Source organism: Syngnathoides biaculeatus, chromosome 23 (assembly GCF_019802595.1).
Source record: "Syngnathoides biaculeatus isolate LvHL_M chromosome 23, ASM1980259v1, whole genome shotgun sequence".
Taxonomy (NCBI): domain Eukaryota; kingdom Metazoa; phylum Chordata; class Actinopteri; order Syngnathiformes; family Syngnathidae; genus Syngnathoides; species Syngnathoides biaculeatus.
Genome location: NC_084662.1, coordinates 4,942,934 through 4,958,937, shown reverse-complemented (window position 1 = coordinate 4,958,937; position 16,004 = coordinate 4,942,934). Strand labels below are relative to the sequence as shown.

Here is a 16,004-nt window from a genome sequence, read left to right as displayed (position 1 = left end):
GCATGTTCTCCCCGTGGCTGTGTGGGTTTTCTCTGCACATTCTGGTTTCCTCCCACATCCCAAAATCATGCATTCATTGGACACTCTAAATTGCCCCTAGGTGTGATTGTGAGTGAGTTTCTGTCTCCATGTGCCCTGCGATTGGCTGGCAACCAGTTCAGGGTGTATGCTGCCAGCTGCTGATGGCAGCTGGGATAGGCTCCAGCACTCCCTCGACTCCTGTGAGGATAAGCACCTCAGAAAATGGATGGATGGATAGTTTAGAACTGAAGTCCAGTAAATTTAAAAGTGTCTTTAAGATTATTTGACCCTCGATGACATGTCAAATAAATATATATACATAATATACATTTTCACATTTACTTTTATCAATTCAGGTTCAGTTTGACCATTTCAATTTCAAACTAGCTCTGACTTAAATCTGGGTACTTTACGAAATATCGATCAACTGCAGATACGCGAGTCTCTTCAGCCAATCAGCCCTTTTGGTTTGAAGCGCATGCCATTTGGAAAGTCTCATCTTCTCAGCAGCTCTTTTAACCTTTATACGAAATTTTCCAATATTTGTGGAATGTGTTATTGGGTCAGGGAGGCATGAATAGTGCTTCCTTTCGGACATAGGATATTTTTTGTTTGCCGCATTTCACGCCAAAGTCATAAGTAAGACTTATTTCCAGGTTGTCGTTTTTTTCACTCACTCATTGAACTCCACGCCTTGGGCAATAGTGACATCTAAGAGTCAAAACAACAGATGGCACACATCTAAACAAACTAAAAGATGACTGCGCTTCAGTTTCTCAGTAATAATATTCAAGGCTTCACTTGATTGAATTATCGACGAGTTAAATTGTAGGCTGTCTTCATCCTTCACTCATTTTTTTTTAAAATGATGAATACCTTTTACTGGATTTTAGTACCAAACTTTATACGAACGAAAATTATACTATTGCAATTGTGCTTGGAGAATTGAATTGTGTGGATTATGCAATTGGAATAGGAAAAGTACAAAACAGTCCTTCATGATTAATTCAAATGTAGTGATGCATATCTTTTCAACTATATATATTCGGAATTAAGTTCTTCCACTTTTTAATTCAACCTCTCTTGAATTATATTGTTAATAATTGCAAAACAGTACCTTTAAGATAGGCGGGAGGTGCCTTCTCCCTCGTGTGCTTTGACTAGTGATTTAAAAACTACAGTAGATAGGTCATCTGACGAGAAAATGAGATTCATTTCTGGTTCCATCATCATCATCATAAAAAGTTAACATGTTACAACAAGCTACAGAGGGCATATTCATTTCAATAGGAAATACTACCTAAGTTTACAAATATTCTGTTTTAGAAGGGGGTCACGAAACGAATTAAATTCATAGAGGTTCCAATGTATTGAGATTCAGTTTTTCAATGCAATGATTGCAACTAAACTCCAATCACCCCACTTTCATTGATTGCAATGGTGTTGTGTAGTCCATTGTCGTGATGTAAAATTGCGAATCTTGGAATTTGTTTCGAACTAGGTCAGTTATGATTGTGGCCATCAAAAAGAAATCGAAGGGTGAGGGGTAGATCCAACTGCATTGGGTGGGAAAACGAATAAGGTCTGAAGGTCATTTCTTTCCTTTTTGTTAAAATTGACTTAATGCCACACACGCTTTAGTGTTCTAAGGAGCAACCTAAAAAGCTGAGCATACAAACCATCTGTGTGAAATTGTCAACGAATATAGATAGCATATGCTCTATTCTATTTACCAAAAGCCAAAATATCATGTAGTCGAGAACGGAAACTCTATTTATCCATCCATCTATCCATCCATCCATTTTCTTCACCACTTATCCTCACAAGGGTCGCGGGGAGTGCTGGAGCCTATCCCAGCTGTCAAAGGGCAGGAGGTGGTGTACAGCCTGAACTGGTTACCAGCCAATCGCAGGGCACAAAGAGACAAACAGTTGCACTCACAATCACACCTAGGAGCAATTTAGAATGTCCAATTAATGTTGCATGTTTTAGGGATGTGGGAGGAAACAGAAGTGCCTGGAGGAAACCCACGCAGGCACGGGGAGAACATGCAAACTCCACACAAGCAGGTCTGGGATTGAATGCGGGACCTCAGAACTGTGAGGCCAATGCTTTACCATCCGATCCACCGTGCCGCCCAAACTATTTATTTTGTCTTAATTTGTTAGATTTTTCTTTGGCTGGATGGAGCCAGGTGGTGTGAGGAGTGCCTTCCTTTCCTTATTTTAATCGTTGGAGTGCAGGGTTAGAATTTGGGGTGCTGTGGAATGCTGTTTGTGTGGACTTTGTCCCAGTTCATTGGCGTGGGGTTCTAGTGGTCGGCTTTTGGATCCATGTTGAGTTTTTCTTTTCCTGTTATCAGCACTTGCATTGGTTTGTAGATTGGAGTGAGTGACTAGGACTATCAGTGGGCATGTGAGGCTGGTCCAGGCTGTCTGAGTGTGAGCATGGATGTTTACTGTGGTTTCACTAGCCTGTTTGGTTAAGAGTTGGCTTTGCCTGATCTCTATGTGGTGTGGGGTGGGGCTCGGGGCTTATTGGGCGCTGCACATTGTGGGCGCCTCCTTTGCTCGATATAGTTTTGCTCAGGGTGATCTGCTGGGGCGAGTAGTCATTAATTTTTGCTGGGCTTAGGAGCGGTTTTGTTTGTCTTTGCCGACACTGTCACGACCCATCGGAACGGAGGTAGGGCCCAAATGCAGGAGGACACGGAAGATAGGCAAAGGCAAAGGCATACAGATACACCCATCTACGAGGCCATCCAAAAGAACAGAACAGGACAGGCTATATTAAAAGAAAGAAAGAAAGAAAGAAAGAAAGAAAGAAAGAAACAAAGAAAGAAAGAAAGAAAGAAAGAAAGAAAGAAAGAAACATCAAACAAACCAAAAAAAAAAAAAACAACTGGAACTCTGGTGGACTGAGTAACATGTAAAGGAAGATATTTCAATTTTAATTTATTCTAATTATGACGTGCTAATAAAAGTGTTTTTACAGGACTAACAAGACACATTTTTCTGCAGCTGTTCAATTCAAATGTCTCTCCAATTTTTATTATCTTCAACAATTTTCCATATGTCAACAATTTCATGTTTATGATTGTCTTTAAATGGCACCAGGTTAAAATACAAGTGAGTTATACTTTGCAACTGCAGGAAGAGCACAACAAAAATGTACTCCTAATTGAAAATGTTCAACCATTATACCTTGTCATTATTGCCAAGAACACATCTGTATCATCAATGTACCTCCAAAGATAAATGAGGATATGAGTAATTACAACTAATAAAAATACTAATCTTATTTTCCTTACTTTTACTCTTTGCCCTTCTTCCTCCTTTTCTCTTATGCACATTACCATCACACCATCCTTCTCCAAACACCATCACACATCTATCCATTCTTTTCCTCATTTCTCCTTTTATTATTTCTGTGTCACCCTCTGTTTTTCTGTTACATCCCTTACTCCGCTACCCCTGTCCTTTAGTGACAGGAAAGCCCTTTTTTGTTGTTTCTAGTTTCTCCCACCGTTGGTTGTTCGGTTGGGAGGGCTGTCAGTTCTATGGCTGGGCAGGCTTTTTCTTCGGATGTGGGAGCCTCACCACCATGACGATGGTCAGCCTGGACAGATACCTCAAGATCTGCCATCTCAGCTATGGTAAATGGTATTTACTTTTTGTCCATCCCATTCATTTACCATTATCGCTAATAACATAATTGTACCTCAATGTACTCTCTCCATTTTAAAGGGACATGGTTGAAACGGCGTCACGCCTTTCTCTGCTTGGTCTTTGTGTGGATTTATGCAGCATTTTGGGCCATCATGCCCCTTGTAGGCTGGGGAAGCTATGCCCCAGAGCCATTTGGGACATCGTGCACCCTGAATTGGTGGCTGGCACAATCTTCTGTGTCTGGCCAAAGCTTTGTAATGTCTATCCTCTTCTTCTGTCTTGTCTTACCTACTGGCATCATGGTATTCTCCTATGTGATGATTATCTTTAAAGTCAAGTCTTCTGCAAAAGAAATCTCACATTTTGATGCCCGAGTCAATAACAGCCAAAACCTTGAGCTAAAACTCACAAAGGTATGTGAAAGAAACACATTTTTCACATCAGTATAAGAATGAGTTACAGTCTAACTTACTTGTTATGTTTTCAAACCAAGGTCGCCATGCTGATCTGCGCAGGATTTTTGATAGCCTGGATCCCATACGCAGTTGTGTCAGTGATTTCGGCATTTGGAGAGCCAGACTCAGTGCCCATACCCGTGTCTGTTATTCCTACTCTGCTTGCCAAGTCCTCAGCAATGTACAACCCAATCATCTACCAGTTAGTGGACCTGAAAAACTCCTGTTCACCCTCCTGCTTGAAGGTCCTGGGTAAACGCAGGCATTTTCGAAAGTCTAGGTAAGGGAGTGCCTTCGGTCACATATTTATTTCTGACAACAAATACAATGTAATTAGTTTCTGTATAATTTTACCTTTTTCCTCATGGATATCTGACTATTTGGTCCATTAGTTGAATAGATACCATTCCAGGAGGCTATTTGAACAGTCGTGCATTGCGGTGGAGTGGATTTGGATTTCAAATTAATTTTGCCCATGACAAGACACATGAATTGATCCATTCCAGGAGTCAAGCTTATGTCATGGTAAAATGTACACAAAAAATTAAAATTGTTGAAATGGTACAGACTAAGTAGAAAAAGATCAACTAATGTCAAAATTCTTTCACAATTTTTTCCCATCTAATGCACTTTTGCACATTACATATTACGAACATAAGAGAGAATGGTTAATTATCTTGTCATTTCATACACAAAAATCAAGACAGGATTGTTTTTTTTCCTCTTTTTTGCAAGCAATGAAAGCATTGTTTGCACCAGGAAGAAAGCATTTGGGAAGAAAATAATATTTTATAGACTTTTGGCCTTTTTAGGTTTCAAATGATCCATCCTTCTATCCATTTTATTCCACTTATCCGTGACCAGGTTGCAAGGGCAGTTGCCTAAACAGAGGAGCACAGACTTTCCTGTCCCCAGCCACTTCATCCCATATCCCTCCAGCATGTCCTGGGTCATCCATGGGGCTTCCTTCCCATGGAAAGACCTTGGAATACCTTACAAGGGAAACATCTAGGGGCATCCTAAATAGATGCCCAAGTCACCTCATCTGGTTCCTCTCAATGCAAAGGACCAACAGCTCTACTGTGCGCTCTTTCTGGATGACAGAGCTTATCAGCCTATCTGTAAGGTAGAGCCAGAACATCCTCCAGAGGAAACTCATTTTGTCTGCTTGCATCTGCGATTTTGTTCATTGGGTCGTGATGTACAGCTTGTGATCATAGGCAGGTTAGGAAAGTAGATCCACCAGCAAATCGAGACATTAGCCTTTCAGCTCAGCTCACTCTCCACCATGATGGCTCGATATAGAGTCTGCATCACTGCAGATGGTGCATGAATCCAACTGTAGATGTCGTGCTCCATGGCTCCTGGGCTCTGGAACAAGACCTCAAGATATATGAACTCTTCCACTTCTGGCAGGGTCTCATCCTTCACCTGGAGAAAGGATTCCACCCTTTTCTGAATGAGTACCATGCCTCCTATTTGAATTTGATGATTTTCATCCCAACCGTTTTACATTCGGTTGTGAACTGCTCCAGTCAAAGTTGAAGATCAGGTCTTGAAGAAGCCAACAGAATGTCATCTACAAACGGCAAAGACGCCATACTGAGGCCACCATACCGGACCCCTGAAATGCCTCGGCTACACCTTGAAATTCTGTCCCACAAAATTATGAACGGAATTGATAACAAATGCCAGGCTTGGTGAAGTCAAACCTTCACTTGGAACAAATCTTACTTACTGCTTCCAAAGAAGACCAAACTCCGGCCACCAGTTGGACAGCCTTGTATCAAGGGGGCTAGTACCACAAACTCCTGGAGCACCCACCTCAAGACTCCCTGAAGGAAACGGTCCAATATATTCTCTAAGTCCACAAAGCATGCATAAGCAAAGCATATGGTTGAGTGACTCCCATCAACGCTCCAGATTACTTCTGTGCGTGGAGAGCTGGTCCACAGCATGGACGAAAACCACATTATCTCCTCCTGAATTCAAATTACACCATAAAAGAGATGTGTGACACTAAGGTGTTCATATTCCAGCTTGATTTCCACAATACAAACATTTAACATGACTTATCATTTAGTAAATCTGGCCTGTCATGTCACGTCAACTTTATCTCACATACTGTACATGTCATTTTAGACCAGAGGTTTCCAATAAGTGTCCTGCGGATTATAACTGTTATTAAAATTATGTCTGGCCCTCCAAAGGACATTTTTCAAGGCTCGATAATGAGCCAGGCTGCTACAGAGCAAAGGGGAGGAGGGGGGTGGGAAGCTTGCCCAAGTTTTTTTTTTTTTTTTTTTTTTTTTTTTACAGGTAATCTTGCTTCCCCCATTCCTGACACCTTCAATTAATTGCCAATTCTAAACAGTCCCTAGGTGTGCATTCATGGAAAAAATTTTTTCTATACTTGTATGTGGCCTTGTCACAAACGGGGCTCGAGGATGGACCCAAATGCACGACTCAAGAGACAACCAGACAGTGCAGAGGAAACCTTTATTCGGTCAAAGGTCTGGGATCAGGCAGACAGTCCAAACAATCAGAAGTAATAGTACAGCAGGCTTACGAGGGTGGTCAGTGGACAGGCGTGAGTCGGTACACGGAGAGCAGAAGTCAGGCAAAGAGGAGTGCGGGAAAGAGGCATCAAGGACGACGATCTGGCGGAGGACAAGTCGTCCCCCGGGTCCTATATATACTGCGAGGCATCAGCTGGGACAAGGTGCAGGTGTACACTGACTAATTGGCGAGCCACGCCCAGCCTGGGGAGGAAGCCAGGAGCATGGCAGGCCTGTAATTGACTGCATGGGTCCCGTCCACTAATGACCCTCCCTTCTTCCAACTCACCCGTGATTCTGTAAAGACAATGCTGTGCAAAATAGATAAGATTAATATTATTGGATAAAATGTTACATTTCCTGTTCCTACTGCTACTGTTTGCTGTTTTCCAGGAAAGAAACATGTGACCTTGGATGTTTGCAGCCTCATTAAAACCTTATTTAATCTTCCCTGTGTCTGGTCAAATAAACGTCTGTTTTGATGAAAAAGTGCCTCTTTTCTGACAAACAAGGATTTATTGTCACAACAATTGAAACAACTCCAGCTTTTAAGCATATGGCTGGCAGGAAGAGTCTTAAATCAATGCCTGTTTGACAGAAGTGCATGAAATGAGCAAGTTGTAATACAAGAGAAAAATATGCCATTTTCACATTCAAGTTCGCCATTACTTGTTCTATCTACATTTTAGTTCAGCCAGTTGCATAAAAAATAGATTTCACTCTTCTGGCAATATTTTCCTTTAATATACGGTGCATACTGAAAGAGAATGTGATGTACTTCAAACATTGTGTTGGATGGTTTATTTAAATACAGTGGTACCTTTACTTAGGAAATTAATCCGTTCCAGAAGTTGTATTGTAACGTGAATTTTTCCCAAGTAGAACCGCATTTTACCTGAAAATAGCCTCATCCTTTCCAAGACACCCCCCCCCTTACCACACACACACATGCACGCACACCAACAGACATATTGCCAAAAAAAAAGGATCCAAAGTACATAGTGTGAAGAATAATAAAAATATGTTCATTGACCTTTGTCATTGGGTAACTATGCAAAGAGAACAGTGAGGGACAAGAAAAAGGCATCAAGGGGGACGAAGGATGAGGCAAACTTTGACACTCTAGAGAAAACATACATACGAATGTACGCACACACACCACTTAATTCCATTAAAGTTTCTTGGGGTCCATGGTGAAGAAAGATGAATAAACTTGCAAAAAAAAAGCAAACAAAAAACTTACAAAAAAGTTCGACTTTTCCAATGTGTGCTAGCGTGATTTGGTGACAGTCGAGTGTCAAAGGGAAACGCAAAGCATCATGGATAAAGATTGACATCACTCCTAGCCAATGCGATGCCAGGAAGATGGTACAGTGATAGCCAATGGGAGAGCAGCTTTATTGCACCACACACACCAAGAAACAGGATGTTCATTCGGTGGAATTTGGGGGCTGCAAATACAGCGCCCATTTTTTTTTTCAAATTTTTTCAATTTTTTTTTCCAAGGAGACGTTTCGTAACCTGAAATTTTTGTTACTAGAGACGTTTGGAAGTAGAGGTACCACTGGATACAATTTGGTTTTCTGACTTTTTTATGGTTACCTGTTTCTGGTACTTGCAGGCTTTACACAATTACTGGCTCACTGAAGGACACACGAGCACCAGAAGAAGCTCCGGATGAAATGTGAGGCAGACAGCCTGAGTGACCTGCTTATAATTTATATTTGGGAAAGTTTGTCCGCTTTCCTGTCCTCTGTGCCCATCACTTTGCCTTTCACATGCTGCCTATCATCTACATTGACTTCACCGAGCTTTTACCATTATTCCTGAGTCTTGATTACACCAGGCTGGTTTACACTTCACTGAAGCGCATGTCCTTCCTGTAGGTCCCCACCTCCTTTTCTACCATCCTGAAAAGTTCTTTCCAGAGAAGTTCGAGTTGTTCCAATGTACAAGTGATGTTTTACATAATGTGTTGACTTAGCTTCGCAGTATAGTAGGCATACAGTTCAGTTTTATTGAAACACCAAATTACTGTCTCCTTAGCAAATCTTGGCTCTGGAAGGAATTTTTTTTTGTGTAGTACATATTGTATAGTAGACATAACATTTAATTGGAAGCTACATTTAAACTGAGGACAAATCAAATTATACACTAGTGACAACATGTAAAAAAAATGCACATTAAGATAACAAGTACAGTACATGGTGTCTGATGTTACCCACATGCGATTTATTATACCTAAATCAAAGTTTGTGTGTACCCATGAAAAGTTTACTCAAGCTCATCTTTTGCACTTCGAAACATTTGGCTGGTGTGGAAAATAACATTTGAAATTGCACAACGCATCAGGCTGTTGTCTTAGCATTTGACATGAATAGCAATCGATGGGGAGGAACGAGAACTTCATGACTGAGTGAACATTGCATTCTCATAATGCAGCACACGTGAGAAGAAAAAAGAAAAAAAATCTTTACAACCATATGAGTGCACTTTATTTGCAAAATCACTTAATGTATATTAGAAGCATTTATTTTCATCCATATACTGTACATTGTTGTAAATGGTTCCACTGTTATTGTTGTATGAAAAAAACCTCCAGTTTTTCAGTATGGCTTCCCTATTTCAGTTATATTTACGGGAACAGGGACAATTTTCATCAATTCAGAGATACAAATAGTCCCTTGAACAGAAAGAACAGCTTCTTTCAAAAAATAGAAATTCCCCTTTCATAATATTTGGGATTGCTTTTGGAATATTTCCACATGCTTGTTCGCGTTCTTGTGTTGACGATAGAAATATTAAATAATGGGAACAGAGTTTAAACCATCAACTGGAATTAATCTGGGAATAATGACTCAGGCACTAATAGGAATCCCTAAAAATTTTGGATTCGGCTCAACATTGTAAGGATACAAAGCAAAGAGTACTATATTTTTCATGTTGTTATTATTTATTATGTAGCCTTATGAAGATTTAACTGCACATTTTGAAGTTATGGAACCGTCAGGAAAAGTAGACACAAATATATGTGGGGAAAAAAATGGGATAGTTCTTTTTTATGATTCCCGACCAATTTAAGAGCAAGTGACTTTTGTGCACTCCTTTACAACAAAGATTTTCTATTCTGTACTTTGTGGCATTTAAGGCATTGACAATCACTGAAAATAAACATATATTTATGTGTATTACTTTTGGTGGATGATGGGAATGTCTGGAAGATAGAACATTGTCCATATTGTCCAAAGTGGTATTTTCACGGTTACCAGTTCCACATTCTCACATTTATGTACATTTACATGGAAAACAATATTTAGATTTTTCAGCTCATTTTGAACTGCAGTTCCTTTTCAGATGAGTCAGCATAAGTGAGATAATCGCATGTCTTACTAAGATTATACAGAATGATTATCCTGTGGGGTACCATCCAATCTTTTCATAAAACCCGGGTGCCCACACTTCCTATAGTTAAATGTGTTCAGTATTTAAATAATAGTCAATTAGGAAACGATCTGAACTGGGGGGTAGTCTTGCATAGCTGTAAAATGGTTCATTTCTGCCGAACATTCATAGCTATGTACACAGTGTTCTGGGTACACAGTACATACAGAGCTGCCAGAAGAGAAAGGAGAGATAGAAAGAGAGAAAAAGGTAGGTGGTCAGGTTTTTTTTTCAAATAAAGTTTATCTAGCTCAGAAATAAAGCACATTCCGATGGATGAAATACAATAGCCGCTGCTGCTGTTTGCTGTCACTTCTTGTCGCACTTGCCTTTGCCCTTAGTGTCCATTCAGTACAGAAACACTCACCAGAACACTTTATTCTGTCTTAGAAGTAGTTTTGGTAAATATTTGCATAATATGTCTCACGACTCATTCACCAAAATAAAAAATGGCAAGGACGAGCTTTTTCAACGTCAATTTCGTTACCAGATATGGAAACAACCTCACGGAGTATATATCATGCAATTTTTTTTTCCCATTATCTGGGCAATCTTGGCTTTTTTTGCAGGTTTCGATACTATGATAGACCTGTGGATAGTTTTACGTTAAGCCTCTTTGATTAATGACCCTGTCGGTCTGTTTTGGGGAATGATTAAGTGCATAGTGCGCTGGGGCGGTCATTTTGAGTACACTACCCACTTTAACATCTTTTAACTACTACTTTATGGTCCGTTATGGTCCGTTTTGCTATGTGTTCACTTTACTTTCCAGTTCGCTCCTATTCATCAAATGTCCTGTCCTAGTTCTATCAAGAAAATGTATAAACATATCTCCCAAAATATCAGATTTCTCTCAAATGAGATTCTCTTTATTTTAATCTATATACTTTAATGCTTTTGTGAACAACCAGTCTCATTATTATTATTATTATATTATCTTTTCTGTAAAGGTTCACAAATGCACTTTGTAAGAAGCAATATTCAAAAGGCTTCAATTGTACAGAACTGCTGTCTGCACTGTTACTCCTTGTATCATCGCTGTGGTTTAACTCCAAAGCCAAACTTAAAAAGGCTTCTTTTTGTCGTTAGCTGTATAATTCCTGTGGCAGCCACTGTATACAAACAGGTGATGGAAGTACTCCACATGAAGTTACTGGTGTTTTGTTGTTGTTGTTTTGTTTGTTTAAGAATTTGCTTCATAGGAACAAATATGATGTGTATTAAATTCATGAGCAATACACCAAATGGTATCCCTGATGAAACTCAAATAACATTTGAATCCAGGCGAGTTTCTAATAGATTGGAAAAGGGTTGCATTTTCAGTCAAAGGATACTTAAACAGGGCCCAGTGGCAGCAAGCTTTGTAAGGATTCGCTCAGCTATTGTTGACATGTAATATCATTTTAAAACCTTTGTAATTTAATGTGACGTGTACTTTGTATTGTTTGTCAACATCGCAGTAATACCTTATTGCCGAGATGTTTTGTATACTGCTTGAAGTTGTACAACAGTGTTCTGCTGAGTCTTTTTTTATTTCTTATTTTTTGGAAAAGTACTTCAAAAAGCTGTGTGAAGATGTTTCCCTTCTGATGTCAACAGCCAGCACTCTTATCTTAAGTGTTTAAGTTTTTAACACCTAACTGCCACTGAGCCTCTTCTCGTAATGTAATGTTTCGCTTTCATTTAAACAAAATTAGCAATTATATATTGTTCGGTGTCATTTGTAAAGCGCTGCACATAATTCATGTTAAATGTTAGCAAAGGATACAAATGTTGTAATTTTTTTTTCTGGTAGCTATGTCGGACGTTAATCCATACCTTACTGAAGTATAATGAATGAATTACAAAAGATTTCCCTAGTTGATGGCAAAATGTCATTAGCTCTGTTGCTTTGACCTGTGTTCAAAGTTTTAATAATACCAGCCGATTTGATCACAAAATATGCAAAAACTGCTCTTGTATTTTGTAAGTTCACTTTATTTTTAGGTCAAAGCATTGTTAACTAAAATAGCTAAAATCACTTGGACAAAGTGGCCAACTACATACTTTCGAATGTGACTGGAGTTCATCAGTGGCCTTGAACTTCTTTCAGATTTTAAAAGTTTCTATCTCAAAGTATATTGTCCAAATGTTTTATGTTTATACCAAAGAAAGAGATTATTTCCTCACTGCCTGAGTGTCCGCCTTTTCTTCCTCAAATGTCTCAGTTATTGTGCTGCTCACCAACGGTGGGAAACCATGCGCGGCAAGAGAAAGAGAGAAATAGATAGCGTGACCACCATTTGCCTCACACAGCGCAACAGATCTCCTCCACACGGATTTGATCAGTTGTGCCATTCGTCATCGGCAACCTTCACATAATGTTCCAATATGCTGATGCAAGACCCCATGCTGCAAGGATCTGTCAAGATGTATCACCCAATCAGCTTGCTCGGGTAGTTTGGATTCACTTATGACTGCGTGTCCTGCCATTATCCTGAAAATTTGCACTAAAAAATCACTTGTCCAATAATCATCTAACATGCATTTCAATATGCCCCATCTATGAGATGGTTGAATTACTGTATCTTGGCAAAGGAATAGTACTAATAATAAATGATCCTTTTGTGCACATAAAGTCTTTGATTATTAAGTTCAGGTCATGAAAAATTGGAGCACATTTTTTAAAAACATTTTTCGTCCAAGGCAGCGGTTGTCAAACTTTTTACACCAAGTTCCACCTAAGTTTAGCTCAGCTTAGCTCTCCAATTTCAGGTGTGTTGGAGGGGCCATCACAACCCCCCCCCCCTATGAATCCCATCAAAAATTTGTGGGCAGATCTCAAAAGGCGTGTGCAACCAAGGCCACTGACCAACCTGACTCAGTTACACGGGTTTTGCCAGGAGGATTTGGCCAGGATTCCAGTAGAGTACTGACAAAAGCTTGTGGAAGGTTACCTAAGTCATGCCGTTTAAAGGATATACTACTCGATACTAAGGAAACCTATCTAAACTTTTGACCTCGAAAATAACATGGACATTGAAACAGAGGTTGCTGATGGTGTAGTGGTGTACCCGTCTGACTCAATTCCAATTCAATGATGGTATCATTATGTTCCCTCTGAATATTTCAGGCTGTAGTCCGCCTTTTGCCCCATGCGAGCTAGCATGGGCTCCAGTACTCCCGTGACCCGTGTGAGGATAAGCGGCTTGGACAATGGACATGGACAATGAAACATGCACAAACACAATTGTAGTTCACGTGGCATGAACTAGAGGTTGTACATTCCCTTGAGGATCACCTTGTTAAATTGAAGTCATTCAGTCGTCACATCTCCCGGAACGCCAAATCGTGACAAGGAGACTAACTGGAAAGCGTGAAAAGCCTCTCAGTAAAAGTGAGTAACCTTCCTAATGGCTTGGCTGTGTAATTGATCATGGCATACAGAATGTTTCAGCTTTCAGAAATGCACTGAATGGCATTTAACTTTCATTTTTCTATTACCATTGTCCCCAGCGTGAAATGCTGCTTTACCCTAAAGAACCCATGGAGTTAGTTAGTACCTAAAATTTGAAAAGAGGATTTGGATGTCTTGGGTTTTTCTAAGGTTAATCAGAGAAATGACAAAAACATAACTGTGCTCCTGAAAGAGGTATGAATTAATATTAAGATACCTTTATCAGCTAATAAAAGGTATTAAAAATTATAATGTAAAGTCAAATATTAAAATACTTAAAAACAAAATGTCATTTTATCCATAGAGATCATGTTTCAGGTATGTTGTGAAGGTACTTGCTTCTTTATTTTGCTTCGTTGCAAATGCGAGTCCTCCACCTAGTGGTATATCTGTGCACCACGTGCCCTTTTTTTTGACATGGAATCACAAGTGTCCTGCTCGTCTTTATAGATTAAAAGCAAGATGTATTTTTCAACAGAAATATGTAAAAATACACATTAATACTGAGTTTTTTTTATGTCAACAATTTTAAGTAAATATAAAGTTGTGTGAAATTACTCATTATTTCTATTTCACTCATCCATTCAGCTTTTCCATCATCAGATCATTGTCAATTAATCTCAGATAATATTTTTCATTTCTAAATACGGCATCTCGTTATATGACGCTAACTGTTAGAGAAATTTTCTGAGCACCATGCCGCTAAAAATAATAATAAAATGCAAAAAAGATGCTTGAGAGGGACGAAGCAAAACAAATTAAACACAAATGACAAGAAGGGACAAATCTGAACTTACCTTTTATGTACATAACAGAATATGAGAAATTATGTAATAGGGCTCTCTTGATATCTTTTCTTTTATATTTGTTTTTTAAACCTGTTCAGCTGCATGGTGAGGCAGAATGGTGGATCTGGTTCCTGTTTTAACAGGGAGTTTGAAATACTTCCTCTTTTTAACTTCCATCCCTCCATTTATTTTTATTTTATCCTCACGAGGGTCGCGGGGAGTGCTGGAGCCTATCCCAGCTGTCAACAGGCAGGAGGCAGGGTACACCCTGAACTGGTTGCCAGCTGAAGCGCCTCTCGAGTATAAAATACTTCGACAAGGTAGCTGCCTGAGTTCTTTCCTTACTCCAAACTACGAAACTAATAAATTAACTCAATGTTAATTACTCTAAATGTCTAATACAATTTTACTCTTTACTTGTGCATTTAATTCTCTATCAAAAAGTCTCTGAAATAATATTTTCCCCTTATGAGTTAATATTATCCCAATTTAAATAATCAAGCTACCAAATAAACTCACCACTATTTTAACTGTCTTGCAGATAGTCAAATAATAACCAGGTTATGTAAAATCAAACATGTATACACAACAGTCAAATAAACAAAGTCAAAATAACAGGTACACAATGCACACATGCTAAGCTAAGGGCCCAAACAAATATGAATATAGCTGGAAAGCAAACGAAATTCAAACCCCAATGTCACTGCGGTGCTTCCCAAGGTAGGAGTGAAGAGAGGTGAAGGTGGTTTTTCCTCTGTCCAGTGTCCTCACGGTCCTCGTCCTTTTTTCTTCAATGAAATCCAAAGACAGCCTCGCTAGCCGCGTTAGGTCGACGCTAGCGCCCTTGTCCGCTTCTTCGTGGTCCAACACACAGGCCTTGCTAGCTAGCATTAGCTGGTTGCTAGCGCCCAACCCAAGTCCCATGCATGCACTTAGCCCCTGTGGTACCGGCTAACTCCAACATGTTACGGCGTGATTTGAGTAGTCCACTCAAACGACACACTATGCCAGTTGAACTTTCAACAGTCATTGTCGAACGCATTGATCAACTTTGATAAATCCACCTTTCACTTTCTTTGTCCGTTCGTTGTCCTCCAACAACCACTCATACCTTGCACACCGTCAAGCCTTTTTTCTCTCTCTCTCTCTCCCGTGTCTCCACAACACATCACTTCCTGTCCTTCTTAAACAATGGTTACAACAATAAAATGACAAACCAAAGTATGTCTGGTGTTCATACTGTCTTCCCAGCCTTCAGAACCAGATTCTTCTACCTCATCGGAAACTTCAGTATCCTCTTCACATTCCACTTCAGTCTCGTCTACTGATCTAAGGACAGGGTGTTCATCATCTTGTAGATCTGCGTCAGTATCTCCTTCATTGTTGCTAACATCCTCTGACTCAAGTACTTGCACACTCTCTGGGTGAGGTACCTGATCACTGGCTAATTCAGGGCCATTCCCAAGGTTTTCCATTGGCCTAGCAGCATTCAACACTCTTTGAGCAGACGGTGACGGAGTGGCTCTTTGAGCGATAAAATACTCATCTGAGAATGAATCAGAGAAATCCTGGAGATCGGGAGTCTCTGAATTTAAGTTTTTCTGCTTCTTACAGATGTCTGCTCTGGTCTTAGGTTT

General features: G+C 39.7%; 1 protein-coding gene across 2 annotated transcripts in view; it reads left to right on the top strand.

Annotated features, from left to right (window-relative positions):
• opn5 (opsin 5) overlaps positions 1-12,743 on the top strand; it is an 82,283-nt gene extending 69,540 nt beyond the window's left edge. For both annotated transcript variants that reach the window (XM_061813052.1, XM_061813053.1), the window contains exons 4-7: positions 3,506-3,676; positions 3,768-4,102; positions 4,183-4,424; positions 8,324-12,743. In XM_061813052.1, coding sequence (XP_061669036.1) covers positions 3,506-3,676; positions 3,768-4,102; positions 4,183-4,424; positions 8,324-8,390 — 815 coding nt within the window. In that variant the 3' untranslated portion in view covers positions 8,391-12,743. The remainder of the gene's footprint in view (positions 1-3,505; positions 3,677-3,767; positions 4,103-4,182; positions 4,425-8,323) is intronic.
• The last annotated feature ends 3,261 nt before the right edge of the window (positions 12,744-16,004 follow it).